Source organism: Trichosurus vulpecula, chromosome 2, assembly GCF_011100635.1.
Source record: "Trichosurus vulpecula isolate mTriVul1 chromosome 2, mTriVul1.pri, whole genome shotgun sequence".
Lineage (NCBI taxonomy): Eukaryota > Metazoa > Chordata > Mammalia > Diprotodontia > Phalangeridae > Trichosurus > Trichosurus vulpecula.
The window spans coordinates 193,387,127-193,408,900 of NC_050574.1; the positions used below are offsets into that span (position 1 = coordinate 193,387,127).

The window sequence follows — 21,774 nt, forward strand, 5'->3', positions numbered from 1 at the left end:
GTTTTGTTTTTTGCTATTGGATTAGTTGATGCTTAGTGTGGCCAGTAAGCAGAAAAAAGAACATTTGTGGCCGGTGGGGAGGGGGTGGCAAGGATCTGGATTCAAAGCCCAGCTCCATTGCTTTTTACCAGTAGGACCTTGGACCTACTTGGGCTTCTCTGGGCCTATTGGAGAAGATGACCTTCGAGGACCCTTGCAGCTCTCACTCTGTGATTCTATGATCTCTTCAAGTTTGAGTTGTGAGGCCAAGTGGCCTGTCAAAATCTTAAGGCCTCTCCCTACCTCCTTATTGGGTAGAGATGATAATGACTCTTTCCTTCTATAGAGATCAGGGTGTGAATTTAAAATCAGGAGTGAAATGATGCTGGATTCAGTTATGTTAGTGACATCCTTAGGAAAAAATATATCAGGTATTGCTCTGTAATGCCTCTATCAAGAAGCCAGAAAAAAAGTGGGAATCTCTTGATTTTCAAAATCCTTTTTAAATTCTTCCAGGAATTCTTTTTGGGCCTGAGACCAATTCATGTTTACCTTTGAGGCTTTGAATGTAGTTGTTTTGACTTTGTTGTCTTCTTCTAAGTTTGTGTTTAAGTAACTTTCTATGATCAAGTTCTTTTGTTGTTGTTTGCTCATTTTTCTAGCCTGTATCTTGACTTTAACTTTATGTTAAAGTTGGGCTCTGCTCTCAAGCTTCATTCAGGTTTTTCTATGCTGCTGTTTTCAGAGCTAGTTCTGGGGGTCTGTATAGTGCCACTTCTTCCCAGGTGTTATGATCTAGGGAGAGATGTGGTCATTGCTCCCATGGCCTATGCTTCAGTCTGTAAGCAACCACAAGCACTCTTTTCCACCCTGGAACTGTGACTAGGGTCCCTGCTCCCCTGAGGCCACATGCTGTAGTGCTCCTCCTTGCCACTGTGACCTGGAAGTACACATGGGCAATGCAGCAGAGTTCTGCACCCAGCAGCAGCAAAGGGTTCCCCATAATCTCCTTCTGACCAGTTGTCTGACTCCCTTGCCATCTGTAGGCTGCGAGCTCCAGAAGCTGCAGCTTTGGATTCAGTAACACCACCTATCCCATTCCCCACCCCCAAGATCTGTTGCTGGCTTGCCAGGTGCTGCTGGACTGTGCTCCTCTCTCATCCCAATGAGACAGACCTTTCCTGCCAACCTCCTAAGTTGTCTTGGGCTAGAAAATTGTTTCTCTGTGTCCTTTTGTTGATTATATCTCTCCAGAATTCATTTTGAGGCATTATTTTAAAGTTGTTTGGAAAGGAACTTGGGAGAGCTTGGGTGAGTCCCTGCCTTCTCTCTGCCATCTTGGCTCTACCATTAGGCATCTCTTTTAAGATGTCATCCCCTCAATTGGTGAAGATCTTTCCGCAGGGATTTGAAGTCATGTGTTTATAACTTTCAAGCACTATTAAATTCTTCCAAGTATTTCATCTCTCACTGAGTTTATTGAAATGGCACATAGTTCTATTTCTGACAAGTTGTGTATAAGTGAGATTTTTTTTTGTAAATTAAGTCATATTTTTAAACACAGCAGGGTTTCTCACTGTTTAAAGGGTCCTTGTGATGGATCCTTTTATAAAGCAAAGAAATTATTTTGGGAGGATAATCATCCTCTAATTTAATCATCATGTGAGAATAATCATCCTTTAATTTTGTTTTATAAGCTCCAATCTTCATACACTATTTTATCAAGCATCATAAGGAAGGAACCATTCCATTATTCAGTAATGGAATACAATGCAGCTAAGTGACGGAGTGGATAGAACACTGGGCCTGGAGTCAATTGTGGCCTTAGTTTGGATGTTTAAAAAGGTTAGCGAGACAAAGTTTATTAATAATCCCAGCAGGTTATTAATAAAAGGATGGTCATTTGGCCGTGTCTCTCAGACCAAAGACAATCATGGCAGTGGGGCTTACAGTTTATATAGCCTTCGAAACAGTACTTGGTCAGTGGGGCTGAGAGTGACCCTTGCACAAAAAAATTATCTCTACTCAAAGCATCCCCAGCAATACCTGACCACTCCCAGCCTTGGGCTATCTAGACAAAAGGATCTGTCTCTACCCAAACTTGAGTACAGGGCGTTCCTAAAGTCTGGGCACGTAGGCAAAAATGCATATTTTCAAGAAATGAAATGAATGAAATTCTCAACAACATTTTATTTAATTGGAATATTAACAAATAACATCTTCCATATGATTTCCATCATTTGTGATGCAAAGGTTGATGCGCTTTGCAAGATTCACGTGAACACTATGCAATAACTCCACATTGCCATCAATTTTAGCACATTCACTCTTTATGCATTCAGTCAAGTGTGGTGCATCTGTGATTTTCATCGAGTACACCTTCTCCTTTAGGATACCCCAGGAAAAGAAGTCAAGAGGGCTTAGGTCTGTTAATATTCCAAATATTTCAAAATATGCATTTTTGCCTATGTGTCCAGACTTTAGGGACACCCTGTAGAACACAATGGACTCCCCCACTCTAGATTAAATTCTTTTCAAGGTTGGCCAGGATCTGACCAAGATGAGGAGAGTCAATGCAATCTCATTATCAGTAATGTCCTTCAAAAAAAGGGAACTTTTTAAAATGAGGAATTTAGAAAAAGGGGAGGGCCTCTGAATCTCCCCAAGATATCGATTATTAATAATCATTTCTCACACTAACTAGATGCGTGACCTTGGGCAATTCATTTAAGTTTCCTTATCTGTAAATCTCAGTTTCCTTATCTGTAAATTGTAGCACCTACAACCCAAGATGGTCATGAGGATAAAATGAAATCATTCTAAGTGCTTAGCACATAGTAGGTGCCATGTAAATATTAGCTATTATTATGAGGGCATCTAGGGGCCAGCCTCAGACATGTCCTAGCTGTGGCAAGTCACTTAACCCTGTTTGCCTCAGTTTCTTCATCTGAAAAGTAAGTTGAAAAAGGAAATTGGTAAACCACTCCATTATCTTTGCTAAGAAAACCCCAAAATGGGGCCATGAATAGTTGAGCATGCCTGAAACAACTCACCAAATTATTACTGTTGTTACTATGACTATCTGTCTATCACAGTAACTGATGCCTGTGTCTTCAGCCTTCTGGGTTTGCTGTCCTAGATGGTACCTGTCTTTGGCAGGCCCTAATCCGAGCAGATTTTTCCTTTGTTTTTAAGAAACTGATTCTGAGAGGACTTGAAAGGATAGACCACAGTTTTCTTACCCAAATCAAGTCCTTAGTCACAGTGCATTTAACTTTGTTAACTAGTTCCTAAGCAGCTAATTATTCAGTAACCAAACAGAGAGCTTTAAGGACAAATAATTACAGCTGGTTTGTATTTGTTCTTCAAATTAAGCCATTCTCACCCCAAACAGGAGATGAATCTCTCTTTAAAAACTTAACCAAACTATGAAACATGTCTCCCCTCCCCCTTTCCTCTGTTTTCGTGCCTTATTGGTCAAAGCAGGAGAACTTTTGAGTCAGAACTAAATCTAATCCTTAAAACCTGTAAGGCTTGGTGACTAGGACTTAGCTTGCCCTTTCTCTGAAAGGGCATCTGATAAGGGCATCATTTTCTCCCCTCACATACAGATCATAAAATTTCAGAGCTGGAAAAGACCTTAAAGATCACCTTACCTGACACTTCATTTTATAGATGAGGAAATGGAAGCATCCTCCTGACTTCCTCACCCAGTGTTCTCTCCGGTATATCCTGCTCTCTGATCCTCTCTCTTCTTTGATTTTTTTTCTCCTACCCCAGTTTCTTTCCCTTACCATTTTCTCCTGTGCTGATGCCCCTTCATGCTGACTTCTGTGGCCATCATAAGTTTTTTTTTTTAACTTTAGGTTAGCAAAGTGACCAACCACATTAGGGTTTTCCGGTTTGTCTCTACCCCTCCTTGCAATTTTTGTTATTGTCAGACGCTCACTGTGTATTAATAGCAAAATAAATAAATAAATGATTTTTTAAATTACCCTTTTTCTCTTAAAAAAAAAACTTTTAGATTCACCTTTCTTCCAAATGCTAGAGATATCAGAAGTCAGATAATTAAAATATTACCATCCTGGAGATTACTATATTGTACAGACAAGCAGAGTGTGCCTGTCCACTTAGAAGATTCAGATATATCGTGAATCAAGTCATGTTCCTCTAAAAACATAGCTACTTAATTAAAAGCTTAATGTAACATAGCCTGTAACAGGGTTAGTCTTCTTAGTTCCAGAACACCAGTGTTCTAAAAGGTCTCCACCATTTGTGCATTTATGTGTTTTGCTTCAAAAAGTAGAGATAAATTTAGACCCTAAATATTCTAGGTATAAACCTACATTAAGCAAGGGCTTATGAAATATATTTTCAGGACTTGAGATTTGAACAGTGCTAAAACCAAGAGTTATGATGATCATTGAACCCATACAGAGAGATAATATACTTATAATTTCAGCACAATTTAAAAGAAGATAGGGTTTTCTAAAAATTCACCAAAGCAAGAGCTTATTATGCCATGCAAATAAATACAGAACAGATTTTATCTTATGCTGAGAATTGACATTAAAATATTCTCAAGCCATTGCTAAACCTATCTGTGTGCTTCTATTTCTGATGCCTGTCTTTTTTCTGAAAACAGTGGCTTGCAAATTGCAAGGCAACATTTGCCGGAGGATCAAGAGATGGAGTGATCACTTGTCAACCAGGAGACTCTGAAGAAAAGGTAATAAAAGATTGTTAGTATTTTTCTCTTCTGTGCTTTGACTTGGTGTGTTTTTTTTTGTCCCTCTGCCCCCCACTCCCATAAAAAGTCTGTGCTCTGAGCTCATAATATAAAGTTGGCTTTAGTGTGTGAAACATAAAATGCAGAACTTGTTTTATAAAATAGCTAGTGAAATTTGAGTGTAGGAATGAGAGAAAAGGGGGAGATATGCCATGTATTTGTAGAAAAGACAGTGTTATTAGTCGTAGGAATCCACGCCTTATTGGAGAGAGCACGTCAGTGTTTTATTGTGTATTTATCTGCTTTTTTTAAGAAACAAAACCATGTAAGTATGCATCTCTGATTTTCTTCTTACTACTTAACTATACTAATCATCTTCTAACAAATCTTTATTACTACAGCATATAAAGAATTTCATTAACTCTCATTTTGCCGAACCATTAGAGTTGGTAGAGTTTAAGACCTGGAAGAAATGGAACCTTAGAGATCATCTAACCTGCCTGCCCCCTCCCCTTTTACAGATGAGGACACTGAGGCCCAGAGAGATCAAGCGGCCTGCTCGTGGTCACACAGCTAGTGAGTAGCAAAGCCAAGAACAGAAGCCAGGTCTCCTGACTCCCACTCCAGTGCTCTTTCTCCAATACAGCACCCTAATTAGTTCTTTCAGAAGATCTGAGGTCACTATAAGACCTTCAGCAAAGATTGCCAAACACAATGCAAGTTACGTCAGTATTCACTTTAATACGACGACTTTAAATTATTTCACAGCCACAGAACATAGCTGAGCAGGCCATCTTGTAAATGTGTGCCGTTGTCACTACGTGGGATTATGGGTAAAATTGTTCCCAATTCATCACTGCCACCAAAAGAGGCAGCTAAAGCATGTGGCCTCCTGAGAATGGGCCAGAAGCATCAGATGATTGTGCAAAAGTGGCACATGATGAGGGTAGAAAGAACCCAGCAGTGAATTACAGAATGTTTCAATTCAAGTTCAGCTTGGTAATAATGACTGAAAATAATCCCTGCTGACAGGACTGTTACCATGGGCATGTTTATTTTAAACTCTTAGGATAGAGATGATCTAGGCCAACCCCTTCCTCTTACAATTAAGAGAAGGTCCAGAGAAATTGTCACTCGTCATGCCCAAGTCCCCAGGCTACAAATCCAGTGTACTTCCCACAGTACTACACTCCCTTCTCTTCATTGTCTGTTTCAAGATGGTGGCTACCTACACCTCAGCTGAGACAGGTGCCATCTTTTACAACCTTAGGCTTGAGCCCCTTATTATAGTCCAGGTAGAAAGGTTTAAAAAAACAGAGCAAGCAAAGAAGATCAAACATAGAAAAATTTTCCTCTTAAGAAAACTTGAGACATATTGAGAGGGCGACAGAGAGAAATCTTTGCTTTCCATATGGCTACCTAAGGATAGAGAACAAATTTTTTGTTCCTTGAACTGCCATTATGGGACCTTCTTAAACATTACAATTGGCTTTTTAAAAAATAAATCATAAATGTGGCAAACCACACTTCCATTGTGCAGTAGAAAGAACATCAGATTTGGAGACAGAATTCCCGGGTTCTAATCCTGACTTTGCTGCTTACTACCTGTGTGACCCTGGGCAAGTTACTTAAGCTCTCTTGGTGTCAGTTGCCTCATCCATGAAATGGAGGCCAGCTCTAAATATGTGATTCTATGAGCCTGTGACTAGATAGGAACAACTGCATGTATTCTATGGCCAGCTTTAGGTTTGTATGACCTGACTTTATTGGAGGGGGGAGGAGTATTCTCCATACAAATCTCTTTTCGCCTCTTCTCCTCCCCCACAAGCTTTCCCCTTGAAGAATCTGGTTCAAGTCTGGTTGTCTCTTGAAAAAGGAAAAGAGCTCTCAGCACTCATGCAATACTTCAGGCTAAAAGAACAAGAGATAGAGGGCGTCCCAAAAGTCTTAGTGCCATTTTTAGCTATTAAAGGCTTTCACACAACCAAAAATGCAAAGGATGCATATCCTGCATTAGGATGTAAGCTTTTCTCACAGGCATTGTTTCATTCTGTGTAATTGTAGCCCTACTATATAGCATAATTCTTAGCACTACTATAGGCACTTTATAAATACTTGTTGATTGATTGGTTTGTGCCCATAAATTGTCCTTTGCTCACCAGTTGGCCCCACTTCCTGAAGCAGGTACTTGTCTGGTCCTCCAAGCTTATAATACTACCCTGGGTCAGCCTATCCCACCCACCCGGAGGGTCGAAAAAACTGCCTTCCCCAGTTTCTACAATCCACATAATTCATCGACTGTTCCTTCACTGTCCCTTCATGTTCTTTGGCTTTAGCTCCTGCTTGCTCCCTTGGTCTAGAAGGCTTGATGTAGGAATTCTTCTACTGGTCCAGGAATTCCTCCCTGGAGGACAAGGTTCCCTGAAGGGGCCTTTCCCTCCAGGGGACCAAGTCCATGAAGGCCCAACCCCTTTCAGTCTAACTTCATCTGGTCAGCTCTGGTCCTCTCTGCAGCTGTCCTTTGAGAGAGGGCCTGGCTCAGTCTAAGAATGAGAAGTGATTCATCAGTTATATATTCTTAGTGTTCTGGGACAACAAGTACCTAAGCCAGGTTAACACCCTATCACAGTTAACCTTGTCAAGTGAATATCACAGTTTATTAAGGAGGCTTGTCAATGTTGAACAGTGTCTTCATCAATGGAGGCTGAGGACCCAAGATTCTATCCCGGAATATCTACTACATACAAATTAGCTCTCTTGGTGTCTGAGAATAAATGTTCTGAGTGTCTGCCTGCATGACAAGGAAAGGAGGTAAACAGAAACAAGGCATGAAACCTTTTTTTTAAAAGAAAGGAAATTGCACACTGGAACAGTAAAATGGTGGTTTGTCGGTAGTGAATACCATTTCCCCCACCTTTGTGAAACTACAGAATTAAGTAATTGTTTCATTGAATGAAGCAAAGGGGAAGCCAAAGAACTGATATTTTTAGGGCAAATATCGTTGTGTTTGTCTTCCTTCTCTAAAACTGACTGTCTCCTATGCCCTAAAATTCACCCTAGTACTGCCTCTAATCCCCACTATCACTTCAGTCGCAGCCAGGGCTAATCACAATAACGACAGCTAGCATTTTTCTGGCACTTTATGATTTGCAAAAATCCTTGAGATATGTGTGTGTATGTGTGTGATAGATATAAACATAGATATGAAGGGGAGATACAGATATAGATAAATATAAAATCTTATTTGTACCTCCTTGGGAAGGAAGTGCTACTATGATCCCCATTTTACGGAAAAGGAAACTGAGGCTGAAAGCGAATAAATGACTTGCCTCGGTCACACCAGTCAGGTTTTTTTCTATCCAAGGCCAGTGCTCTGTCCACTACACCACCTAGCCGCCTAAAGGTAGACAACATAGGGTACAGCGTTCTGGGCAGGGTACAACAGAGACTTTTTACAATATTACTTTTTATAAATGCCTATTTTTATGCCTGAAAATTCCATTCTCCATAACAGGTTGGTATTATATTTTGTGACTGCATTGGAGTGAAAGTTCAAAGCCTTTGTTAGACAGGGGAACTCAGGGCACGTCCGATTTTTTTAATGCAGAGGATGCAGTTTTCAGGGTGCTCAGAAGCTTTGTTCTAGCTCTTTCCTAGCACCACTCTGGCCTCATGACAGGGATAAAATGAAAGAAGAAGAAGAAAGGACAGAGAGCAAAGAGGATGAATTCAAAGCACCATGGCTGTATCCTCTTTATCTACTAAAAAGTGGTGGGTGAATTTAGACCGTAAAAAAAATAAAATAGCAGAATAGCTTCTGTCCAGATTTGGTTTTGCTGTATTGACAGTAAGAAAAAAACATACTAAATCATAGGAAAATGTGTTTTTGTATCAAAGAGTTAGTTAAGAAAGCAGTTCCCCAATTATACATTGGGACCAGTGCAGATCTGGCCCAATTTCCTGTCTTTTCTATTTACCTCCAAGTTCAGTGCAGTGATTATGAATAATCTAAATGATGACCCCAAGGTACTTCAAGGTCTTCACTCATCAAAGAGGATTCATTAGACTTTACTTACTAAGTAAGGAAAATGGCTTGGTACATTTTAGAAACACTTTTTAACAAGGACCAAAACAGAAGGAGTTTTCTAGTTAACACCAAATTAATCAGAAAATTCATTGAGTCAGAGCACCCTATTCCAGAAGCATTTAGGTTGAGGTTCTACTATTCATCTCTCATATGTTTTAAGAAGAAACATAAAACATGACTTTAATTTTTTGTCCACTTATTTTTATTACTTCAGTTGGTGCTTCTCTCTCTTTCTCTTGGTATTTATGCCTTTTCTCTTGTTCTTGCTGATTCTTCCTTCTTCGTTCATCTGGTCTTCTCTTTTCTTCTCCTCAGTCTCACCTTCTGGCTCCCTGCTCCATCTTCTCACTCTTTTTCTTCTCCATATATTTTGACAAAACTTGATGATTAAGAGGGCACCAGGACGTTCATTCATGTCTTCAGTACTGTCAGGTGCTGGCTTTTGTATACAGAAGAAATAGAAAATGTGGTGGCTGGCCTCAGGGAACTTAAAGTACAGGTTTGTTGACCAAACAACCATAAGAGATTAGAGAACAATTGAACATCGGATGCCTAAACAAAGCATTTGGGAGAAATCTCTCCACTCTGAGTTCATGTAAATGATGCTAAATGTATATTGACCACCACATGGGAATTATGGAGGTAAAAACCTTAGTTTTATTATTGTGCTCAAGCATAGGTTCGGAGAAAACCTACACAAGTAAGAAGATTCTGACAGGGTTTCTTATAGGAAAAATTAAAAAGCAGAGTGACAGAGAAATAATTCATTTACATATTGCAATCGTGTACATTCCTCTAAGGCCACAAAAGGTAAAAAGAAGACAGACCCATGCTGTCTTCAGTGTCATAAAAGTTTAACAAATTTAGTCATAGTCTCATACATCCCCTGAGGAAACAAACTCTGTAAGTAAACTAAGTCAGTTTACAGATTAAACTACATTAAGAGGATTCACAATTAAGCTGATTTAGGAAAAGGATTTATATAGGCCCAAAGAGTGAGGCACTGTGGATAGTCTTCCTCCACTTCTTCTCTAAGGAATGCTGAAGGCTCTTAAATAAAATTTCACACCCCATGGGACAGCTTTGCTCTGATGAGGTTTTAGTTAACGTTTTTTTTTTTTTTTAGTGAGACGTTTAGTTAACCAAAAATTGCAGGAGGAATGATCTTGAGTCCCAAATAATAAAAAGGAGATTTTAAAAATTCCCATAGCACAAGTACAGACGGACATGGTAAAAACTGTATCCATGCGAGTGCAGAGATGATCAGAAGTAAGAACGGGATTAGTCAGGGAAAGCTTTTTAGAGAAGCTATGTTTGGAGAGTTGGGGTAGCCATTGATATTCAGCTCTTTAACACCAACTGGACCTTGACCAGGTGGTGAATATCAGCCCTGCTTCAACTCATAGTGAAGTTAGTCTCAGAAATAGGGAAGTGGCCCAAACATTTCCTGTGTGTCTCTGCCAGCAACAGGTTGCCCACAGCATGAAGAAAAGTAATAGAAAAAGCTGTTTTGGATTCTTTGGGAGGCATGGACTATATTTAACAGACTGAAGCTAGTCCAGAGACCTAAGTTTAGTCAGCCTAAAATTGCTCTAACTCTTGACAGTTTAGGCAAAGAAAAGTAGTTTGTCTAAATTAACTCAAATAACAGCTTTAGTTTGCCACTTTACTTTGCCAGTAGAAACTTGGAAATAGAGCCACACTTGGCACAAAAGCTATGTAATGTACAAGTCTTAGGAGAGTAGCCATTAACTGTTTTACTATTATGAGTATAGAGCAGGAAAAAAAAGCTTAAGAGTTGGGTCAAATGATGCAGGAGGCCCATTCTTTTGCTAACCTGAACTATACAAACTCTTTGGCCTCAAACAAAAAAGCAGTTCTCAAGAAAAGTTAAGACCCAATACACTGTTTGCTTTTGCATGGATCCCTTCAATTCATGCTTTTTTCAGAAGCATAGCTTTCTATTTCTATTTGAATAATTTTTCCTCCCCACATATTTGCAAGAAATTACAACTTTCAGGTATATAAAGGGCCCTATAGCTTAGGGATAGATAATAGGAGCAAAAGTTAAATTTATAGACTCTAGGCTTGGGACATTAATTTCCATTTAAAAAGATCAAAATATGCTAATAATAAATATTGAGGTGTTTTGTTTCAGAGATTTGTATGTGTGTGTGTGTGTGTGTGGTTTGTGACATGAGGGTTAGTACAAACCTTACTAATCCAGTAACTGGGCCAAAAGGCTCTTTTCTCCTTCCCAGCTATACTGTTCAACACAGTGGAAATAGAAATGTGAGCAACTTTAGAAAGACACATGGATAGCAGAGGAAACATTTATTAAGCACTTACTATGTGCCAGAGACTGTGCATAGTGCTGGGAATAAAATACAAGCAGAAAGAAAGACAGCCGCTGCTCTAAGAAGCTTACAATCTAATGGGAGAAAACAACATATAACATGCTTCAGAAAAGCCAGAAGAGGTGGGAGAGGTACCCTGGCAAGGGCAAAGTCTAGAACGATTCTGAGGAGTCACGAGTCATGGAGAAAGCATGGCTGGCATGGGTGTTTCCTCAGCCAGAGATTAGGGGACAAACTTACTACCACAGGAGGGCATTTGGTGGGGAGGCATCACCAGCATGAAGGTGGACACTAGGATAGAGCTTGAGCAGGAAAACATTAATTTCTCTCTATTGTACCAAACCATATGCCAATCTAAATCTATCTTTCTCAATAGCCTTTGTTTATTTCCCTCCATTTAAGACAGACATAAGTAAGAATGCTTGAGGAAGAGTCTCTAGAAGAAAGAAATTGATTGTTTTTCCCCAGGTAGTGAATGCTTCTTTTCCACATTCTCCTCTGCTCTCTTGAGTCAGAAATATCAGACGTGTATCAAAATGTAAGAAGTCGGAGACACTGGAAAGAATTATAGCTGAAAAACAAAAGGCTGCTCCTCTCTGATTACCTGCTTAGGTTGGCTATCAGTAGTAGGTTTTTTCCAAAGTTTAACTCAGTATCCCAAGGACTCTTGAACCCTCATCCTACAGACACTGGTCCTAAAAAAAGAGTGAGGGAGACAAATTATCCTTGAAGAAAAAAAAAAGTGCTAAATGAATGATTTCTATTTCTTGCTAATTTTTTCTTTGATCCTGCTGGGTGATACCTAAAGGTTTCTGTTCTTGATTTCATTTATGTATAATCACATCTCCTACAGGTGCCCTCTCAGCCTGCCACTCAAAAAGAGGAGAGGAAAATGCCTTTATCTGACTTGAACTCAATACTTATGGATAGGAGTTGAGGCTCTAGTGAGGTGTCATGGTGAATTAATTTATACAAAAGGCATATTCATATAGCCTCTACTCCTATTTATATAGTGTATATAATGTGTATATAATTTATATGATACTCATGTAATTTATTTCTACGATAGCCTCAACTGTTATTTGGAGAAAGCTGAACATTTACAGTTATTTCTGCTGGCATTGGAGGAGAAAATGAAAGAACTGGTTTAGGACATTTGCTTTTGACTCTAGTTATGCATGACTAATCAATGTAACCAGACCACTGGCCCTAGGACACCTAAAGGTGTTCCAGCCTCATCTTTTGCTGAGCTGAAAGTGAGACATTCAGTTGGAAAGCTAGCCAAAGCTCTTTACATTTCCTGATCCCCAAAGAATCCAAGGGAAACAGAGACCTTGCTTGACTCTCTCCTAGGCTGACTCCCAGCCCTCAGGACCCTCCCAGTCAATGACTTGGCCTGATATCTGCAATCTGAAACTCCAGCACCATGTCCTACTGTGACTGAAGCATTCCTGTGGTGAAAAGCTATCCGTCATCACCCATTTGAGAGTCATAAAACTGTCATAAATGGCTTCATAGGAGAATGCATTAAGTCACAAGTTAATGGATAAAAAGGAAAATAGTATTCTAACTAAGCCTGAGTTTTTCCTGACTGTGCCCTTGTAAAGATCTAATCAAAGCAGAAAATAATGAGGGGGGGGGGCCTCTAAAATCCACACCCACACAGCCTACTTCCTAATACAGCTTTGTGAGCAAATATCGCACTGATAGTGTATTCAAACATGTTCCTGTCCCTGATATAAGAGGGAAAATGTAATTTGTTAGCAAATAAGCCAAATTTAAAGGCAGCTATCTATGCTTGAATGATAGATAGCTCAGAGATCATTACCCCTTAGAGAGAGTAGTAGAAATATAGTAATCATGGTAAATATCTTAGAATAGATATAAATTAGTGTTTAAATGTTAATACAGCATCAGTATCATCTGCCAGGACCCTGAACATGGCACTTCCTGTTTCTTGGATGACTTAGGTAAGGAGTTATAGCTGAGCAGCACTGTGATTGGATGGTTAAATTTGCACAGTTTGAGAACTAAGTTCCAAGATGGAAATATAAGAAAGGAAGCTCACCAATGGTGTTGTAGAGCAAGGATTTTAAATTGCCTGTTTTTCTTCTTCAAGTTGATGACTACTTATGTTTGCCTGATTCTTAAAGGAGCCATGTAGGTTGCCTGAATCTACCAGTCATATTAGAAATGTTTGATAGCTAACATAAAAGTCTAGACTAGATTTAGTAAAAGTCAAATTAAATAAATATTAAATATTTAATAAAATACTTAATAAAAAGATTTGTTCTGTGAAGTTTGGATTCAGTCCAAGGGCCACACTTGAGGACGTAGAAGGCTGCATGTGACCACCTCAAGGCCATAGGTTCCCCATCCCTGGTCTAGAGTTTTCCCCTGTATCAAGGATCTTATGGGATGCCATCCATCCTTTCAAAGACCTAGGTCTAGCCCCAGCCTATTTTACTTAGCAACAAATTGCTATAAAATTTTCCAATCTCGTGAGAAATCTGGTTCTTATTTAAATAGTGTCAAGACAGAATGTAACTAAAATAATGGCTTTTCCTAGGGCCTAATGGCCTTTCACTAGGGTCACTGAGGACCTTAGGACACCTCAGCAAACTGCTGCTTAGGTACAGTATTACTCATGCCTGAATAGTAAACAGGGAGCATTTGTGTTTGGTTTTGAGTGCAGAAAAAAAAAAGTCTCCTTTTTACCTTTGGGCCATTTTTCATCTATATTTTATCCCACAGTTTAAAGCAGTGGTTCTCAGGTTTTTAACATTTATTCATTCAATATTTATTAAGCACTGATCATGTGAAATGTTAGGGGAAATACAGTTTATAAATAAGACAGTCACTGCCTTCAAGGTGCTGACGCTGACAAGAGATTTTTTAAATACTTATGATATGTTTATATCTTCATAGTCTAGTTCTCTTAGATGGCTGTTTCCCTGTTTAAGTCCCCAAGGTTGCACAAAAACATGATTAAGAACCTTTGATGTTATTGTTAATCAGCATTGAAACTAGGTTGTTCTGGGCTTGCTTTGCTCCCTGCAGAATCCCATTCTGTTTACCCACTTGTCTGTGTGTCCCATCGTTGGGATTTGAGATTTTAGGGGAGTTAGTGGAGTTTTTGTTTTAATCCTTTTTCTTATCAGGAAAATATATCTTTTAGTCATATGTACTTGTGGCTGTTCTAGGAATCAGGGTATCCCAAGAACACAGAGCCAGGACTTCAGGAGGTACTTGGGAGCACAGAAAACAATGGAAATTCCTCAGTATTTTAAAGAGGAATTTAAAACTTTGAAAATGTATTGTGGCTTGGGTCTCCCCAGCCAGTATCCCCACAAAAGGCCTAAAAGCATAAAAGTAGCTTAGGAAATACTAAAGGATCAAGAGGTGTGATATAGTGTAGCGAATGTCAAACTCAAACAGAAATGGATACCTCCAGACTTCGTGCATATAGTCTTAGAAAACTACAAATTTGACATTTCTGGTGTAGTAGATAGAGAGCTGACTTGGAGTCAGGGCAAGCTGGGTTTTACTGTATACTGGTTATTAGTCTGGTGAAATCATTTAACCTCTCAGGGCCCTAAGCAATTATGTGAAATTCTAGATTGCTAGCCACATAAGTCTGGTATGAAATGAAATCACTGGTCTGAATGAGAGTGGGAGGGGGGCAAGAAAAAATAGAGAGAAAAGGGGGGGAAGGGGAACGGAGAGAGAAGGAGAAAGAAGAAGGGGGGGGAGGAGAGAAGGAGAGGGGGGAGGGGGAGAGAGAGACAGAGAGAGAGAGAGAGAGAGAGAGAGAGAGAGAGAGAGAGAGAGAGAGATCATAAACCTAGAGCTGGAAGGACCTTAAAGATCATCTAGTCCAACTGACTACCTTTAAGGTTAACTGACTTTTCCAAAGTCTCACAGGTAATGAGGTAATTAGTAGGAGCTAGAATTTGAATCAAGATACTCTGATTCTAAAGCCAGTGTCCATCCAACTGCATGAAGCAGCTTCATTCATTTGTTCCTCAGAAAGGTGCTTTTTACCATCCATTCTGGTCATTAGGGACTAAAAGTGGAAAGCAGACTGTAGTTTAGGACAAGTGAACTTGTAGTCACAGCTCATACACACATATGCAAGTTGTTGTTCAGTCATTTCAGTTGTGTCCAACTCTTTGTGACCTCATTTGGGGTTTTCTTGGCAGACACACTGGAGTGGTTTTCCATTTCCTTCTCCAGCTCATTTTACAGAGGAGGAAACTGAGGCAAGCAGGGTTAAGTGACTTGGCCAGGATCACACAGCTAGTAAGTGTGTGAGGTTAGATTTGAACTCAGGAAGATGAGTCTTCCTGACTCCAGTCCTAGCACTCTGTCCATTGCACTATCCAGCTTCCCTTCACCTATGCAGATATTCCCACTCTAATGTTTGCCTAGGTACAGTGTGGTATAGTAGATTAAAGAGGTGGCCTGGGCACTACCTATGACACACCATGACTGGGTCACACTAAGCAAGTCACTTAACCTCATACCCTTCAGCAACTCCCTCAGACTCAGATCCTTTGTTATTTCCCAAACTCTTAACTTGTAGAGGAGGTGTTGACCTGTACTGGTAGAGGAAGTCTGCTGATGCAGGAGTTCCCTAGTGAAATAACAAATCCCTTTTAAGTTTACAAAAATACTCTGAAAACATGACCTCATTTGAGCCTCCCAACATCCCCATTAGGTGGGCACCGTAGTTATCATCTTCCCCATTTTATAGATAAAGAAACTGAAGGTCAGAGAGGCAGATGACTTGTCCAAAGTCACCTAGCTAGAATGTGTTAGTCCGAGGTGGTATTTGAATCCTAGATTTTCTTTACTCCAGGTTTCATTGTATTGACTGTGCCATACTGCCTTAAGGATACTTGAGTTCTCCTATCTACCAAGGTCAAGGACACCCTGAGCTCTATTAGTCAGAAATTGGCCAGCCCCCAGGAAAGGCATTATTTTGTACTAAAGAGATTAAGGGAAAGAAATTAGCCAGCATTGTGATTCCTTAGCAGCATTTTCTTTGCCTTTATTGACTAGAAAAGATTTTATTTCAACCAACTTGATATCCTTTTTGGCTTGCATTGATCCCTTCCTTTGGAACAGTTTTCCTGACCTGAGACCATGTAATTTACTCAATTTTGCTTTCTTCCGTGCTTCCAGAAAGTAAATTCCATAGTGGCAAACCATTAGTGACGGTAATTTGCTAAACTATATATTAAATGCTTCAGTCCTGTTTGAAGTTATCCTCCAGTTTTTCAAGGTAGAAAAGGAGTACAAGTGAACTTAAATGATCGTTGGCTTCTGAATCTGCCCTGTCTCTTGCGCAGATTTCATTGGCAAAGGCTTGGTTATGAAAACTGCATGACCCTGCTAGTTTTAAAGCTTTATTTAAAGCAATAAAGCTATTAAATATTCTCAGCTGTTTAATTTCTATCATGGGTTTGAGATAAAATCTCAACCATTGGTAGAATTATGGAATCTATTCATTATCAACAGAGTGAAAATCTCCATGTACTGGTCCCTAGTGAGATGATTAATAGAATAAATGCCATTGTTGGGGGGGATTTTAAATTAATGTTCAGTGTGTCAATGTCTATGCATTTTTATCATAAGAGTTTTAAATTTTTGTTTACATAATCAGAAATTCACAAGGGGCTCAGTGCATTAGGTCTGGCCTTGCAGCCCAGGAGACCTGGGTTCTTGTTCCTCAGACATATCTTGGCTGTGGGCAAGTCCCTTAACCTCTCAGTGCTCCAGGCCAGAGGCGTCAGATATGCAGCCCAAACTAGATTAAAATGTAATTGGGAAATTTTAACAAAATAAAATGCAATACAACATAGATAATGATAATTTGTGGTTTTCTAAGTCAATATGGGGCTAGCAGAGATCCATTTCTATTTGGGTTTGACGCCAAGATCTAAATTAAAGACTAATTGCTTAATTGCATCAGTGGAGGGAGTTTTCCACTCTGGAAGTTTCCCACAGTGATAGTAAGGGCACTAAACTGTACACTGAAGCACTGCCTAAGTATTATTTATATGAATGTTAAATTGATAATATTGTGAGCGTGCAGATGGGACTTCTTGTCATCATGGGTCATTGAACCTCAAGCTAAACTGATCTATAAACATTTGGATAATTCAGAATGAAGTATATACTGGTTTAAGATTAAGAATAGGCAAATCAATTCAGAAAATAATTCCAAGCTAATTCATGGTCTCCGATTCCCATGTACACAGATCTTCCTTAAGCCAATACTGTGATTATGACTTAAGGAAACCAAAAAATTACTGTCCTTGGAGCTATTGTCCTACCCACCTACTCAAAGTTTTCATCTTCCTATGATTAAAAGTGACTAGGTTAAAAATGTAAGTTACTAATCCCTTTTGGGGTGAAATAACCATTATAGGGTTGTTTTTCTTTTTGTAAATTGTCCATTTTGTTAAGTTTAATCATAAAAGTACAAAAAATGCTCACATGTACTCGACTCTCTTTGAGGAGGGGAAGACCACCACCATCCTTTTGAAGGAGTATTGGCACTCCTATTAAACATTTTCCAAGTACAGAGGAATTGATTTTGTAATGAAAATGATAATTGGGGTATTAATGGCATTTGTATTTATATTATCAATAAATATTTGTTTAATTTCCAGAGTGCATAAGATTTCAAAAAGCTGTTAAAGACACAGACTTGAGCCCCCCAGCAGCTTGTTTTAATGCTCCAGTCCTATAAATGTCTTTAAAATTACTTAGTTGATCTTTTGAGAACTGTATTATATAACTAGATCAGCTCCTCAAAGTCAAGAACCTTGGTCATTCAGGCTTATACACCTAAGTCCTTCAGGCACTAGAAGCTTGACTTTTTGTTACCTGGCTGCCAAAATCTTAGCAAACTAAACTTGTAAAATCTACTAAATGCTGGTTCTGTTATTTTGGCCAATGGCACTCACCATTGTGTGTAGAGCTTGTGTTTAACTGGAATGCGGTGCATGTTGTGGGAGTGGAACACTAGCGGCCATTGACAAAACTGAGGCAAGCCATGCTAATACTGCTGACGGTGATGTTCTTAAAGAGGGCTGTGCTTTCTGTTGCATGCATTACACTGACCCTCTACTTTCTTTCCTTTCCTTTTTTTTCCTGTGCCATGCTTGCTGGGTAGCAAATGGAATCTCTTGCAGTAAGTCAAAAGTTCTTTCATACTCTTTGTCCATTAAGCTATGGACCCTTGAATGAACCCTGATTTTACTGTTACTGTTATATCTCTTAGCATGTTGTCCCTTTTTCATTTCTGTTTTTTTATTTCATAGATGATTAGAAACTTGTCATTTATTAGTAGCATTCTGAGCTGTTTTCCTTGCAAAGAAGAAACCCTAAGTTGCTATGATTTCTGATATTGTCAATGGGTCATTTAGAATAGTAATTTATATTATATATATAAATATATGTGTGTGATATTATTTGAAGCTTGTGTACCTCACAAGTGCTAATTAGGGTTTTACATTGAATTAAATTGGAGAGCTGTCTCTACTGAATTATAGAACTGCCATTAAGGCTTTTTTTCCATTTAATAGTCTTTTTTTTTACTATCAACAGAATACAATTTAAAATAGGATTTAAAATTCTACTAGGTAGAATAAAATTTTAGAATTCTACTAAATAGAATTCATTCACTTATAAATCTGCTGTTAAAAGGTTTCTATAAAGGTTTGTTCAAAGATGATAAAATAATGTACTTTAAACCAGTGGTGTCAAAGAGAAAGGGGGGCCACCAAACTGTGCATCAAGATCATTGTAGGTCACAGATTGACTTTGAAAACTACATATTAATATTTTCTATGTTTTGTTGTATTTTTATTTTCCTAATTATTTCCCAAATCTAGTTCATCAGCACTCAGAGTGTTGTGGGTGGCATGCTGTTTGACACCTCTGCCTTAAAGACTGAAAACTTTGCTAGAGAGTACTTGAAACCTTAACACCTAGCCACTTCAAAGAGGTCAACTCAATCATATTTTCTTTCCTAAATCAAAAAAGTAATCCAGCTTCATTCAGCTCAGATATGTGTGTGTATATATATATATATATATACATATGTATATATATAGTTGGATCATATGACATATCAATCAGTTTTAAAATGAGATAAGATTGTTTTATTTAATAATTAACAATCACATTTTCTTCCCCAGCCATTATTTTAAATCTTGTCAGACTGACTTGGGGAAAAGATATCTCCAGTAGCTTACATTTAACAAAGAGCTAAATTCTAGTAACTAGATTCATAATTTGTCATCCTTTGGGATATTCTTGAATTGGGAGCAAAAAAAAGGAAATATCCTACATTGTCTTTATTTAATCCTAATTAAGGAAAGATAAACATTGGGTGGCTTTGATTACCACACCTCAAGTCCAGTTGTTTTATGTGTGTCGGTCTAATTCAGTTCAGGAAACAATTATTAAGTGCCTACTGCATGCTAAGCACTGAATTCTGGGGGCTAGCTCTCATCATTTTGATTTATCTTTCCCATCAACTATCTTATTTATCAGACCAACACTTAAAGTATCACTGCCAGGTTTTAGAGAAAGTAGCTATTTAAAAAAAAAAAGAAATAATAACCAATTCAGTGAGACTGGATAATTCCCTTAAATGTAAAAGGTACTGACTCCTTTTCCCTAAAAGGCATGTGTAAGCTATTCTGATTTCAGTGAAAATAACTTTAAGTTCAGAGTTATCCATTTCAGTGGAGCTCAGTGGCCAGTTCCTGCAGTTTACTTCTAAATTTACTTTCCATAAAAAGTGTCATACTTTTTCTATAAAGCATTTATAAAATGCACTCCCTTTGACTATCATTGTGTATATATCTTACCTCTAACAATGATAAACCTATTTTTGATGTTTTGAAAACATTTTTATTGTCCTGAAAAGTATCTTGTATGTGTGATCTTTATCAAAAAAATTTTTCTCTGTGCTCTATCCATAATAGTAGTTATATTAAGAAAGTAGTATAGTAGTTATATTAAGAAAGGCTAGCCAGCCTGGGATTCTGCTTATATAATATAATGCTAAGATCACCCACCCAGGGCAAGCTTAGTGTTTTCCCTTTCAAAATACACCTTTATTAAAAGCATTTTTAAAAACAGATTACCATCTTATAAAATTACGATCATTGCTAAGCTTTAAGTTTTAGGCATTTATTGGCAAACAGCATAGACTGCCATGATCCTCTTTATCAGACATTCTTCAGGGGACTATGGCTATCCCACAGTTACTTTATTCTTGTTCACAATGGTAAACTCTACATAGGTAGTCCGTTCAATGATTGGATTTTTGATTTTGTTTCATTTTGAATTGAAATGGTTAATTATACTTCATTTAAAAAACTGAAACATGGCCCCATAGATTTCACTTATTATACAAAACTAATTTCAGGATTAAAAAAACTGTTCCTTAATAACTATATCTTCCCCTGTAAATTTTTTCTTTAGCAATTGGAACTGTGTCAGAGATTATATAAACTACACTTCCAGCTGCTGTTGCTTTTTCAGTCCTACTGTAAACTCATTGGCCAGGTGCATGAAGTTAGTTCCATGCCAGAGGTAAGTCATAAGCCCAACCCACTCTTTGCATTCAAGTGATCAGTTCTATTTTGTGTTTCTTGTTCCCATCAACACCACCACATCGCCTCCCCTGTCCTCATAACAATTTGAGATTTCATTCATTCACAGGTAATTATTTACTTCAGACCCACAGTGCTAAAATAAATCCCTCATATATTTCTGTCCTCATAGGAAAATGTGGTAAGGTTCTCATGTACTTTTTGCCTGGTAGGCATTTAGAGAATCATTGACAGGTTTTAGAGGAGGATGTTAGGAACAGAGCATGATGGCACAACACATCTAAGGGGAAATGGTACTGTTGCTCTTAATCCCAAGGAAGAGTTAATGACTCTCTCCACAATTCAGATATATAAGCTATGATGAATTTACTATGCGAACAAAGAAAATGTCATTCCCTTACTGAGATAAAAAGGCAACATTATGTTTATTCAACTTTTAAAGATTTCCCCTTTCTTTAGGAACAACTATCATTGAACCTAAGACTATGATATTATGCAAAAAAAAAGTTTTAAATATTAAAATTGAAATTATTCTAAATGTGAAAATATTACCATTAAAGGAACTAGCACTGTCAGAGAAATTAAGATTCCTTTGGACCTTTGTGTCTCCTCGGGACCAAAAAAGCAAGGTAGGGTACTCACCTGGCTGATCAGCTCAGCCTATCACTGATTGAGGGAAATTAGCACCTCCAAGGTTAACATCTATAAACCATCTAAGTGTTAGGTCATTAGAGAGATGAGCCATGACCCTATACTAACCACCTAAAACTTATTGAGAAGAATGAATCCATAATTAATATTTTGTATAGAAGTGAACAGTATTATTCAATTAAAAGAGTAAGACGCACCCTGTATTCTCTTTTCTGTTTAGTCACTCAATCTCTGCAAGACAGTTTATGAAGAACATAAATCTCATTAATTTTGACTTTTCTCAGGTGACTTACAAATGATCTAATGTCAAGGAAAATGATGTTATTTATT

The 21,774-nt window shown here is 38.3% G+C and overlaps 1 protein-coding gene across 2 annotated transcripts in view; it reads left to right on the top strand.

The window, feature by feature from the left end:
• FRY (FRY microtubule binding protein) overlaps window positions 1-21,774 on the top strand; it is a 325,197-nt gene that overhangs the window by 299,775 nt on the left and 3,648 nt on the right. The window contains exons 58-60 of one of the 2 annotated variants that reach the window (XM_036743231.1): window positions 4,625-4,708; window positions 18,339-18,356; window positions 20,663-20,773. In XM_036743231.1, the coding sequence (XP_036599126.1) occupies window positions 4,625-4,708; window positions 18,339-18,356; window positions 20,663-20,773 (213 nt within the window). The remainder of the gene's footprint in view (window positions 1-4,624; window positions 4,709-18,338; window positions 18,357-20,662; window positions 20,774-21,774) is intronic. The other variant, XM_036743232.1, reaches the window with a different exon arrangement.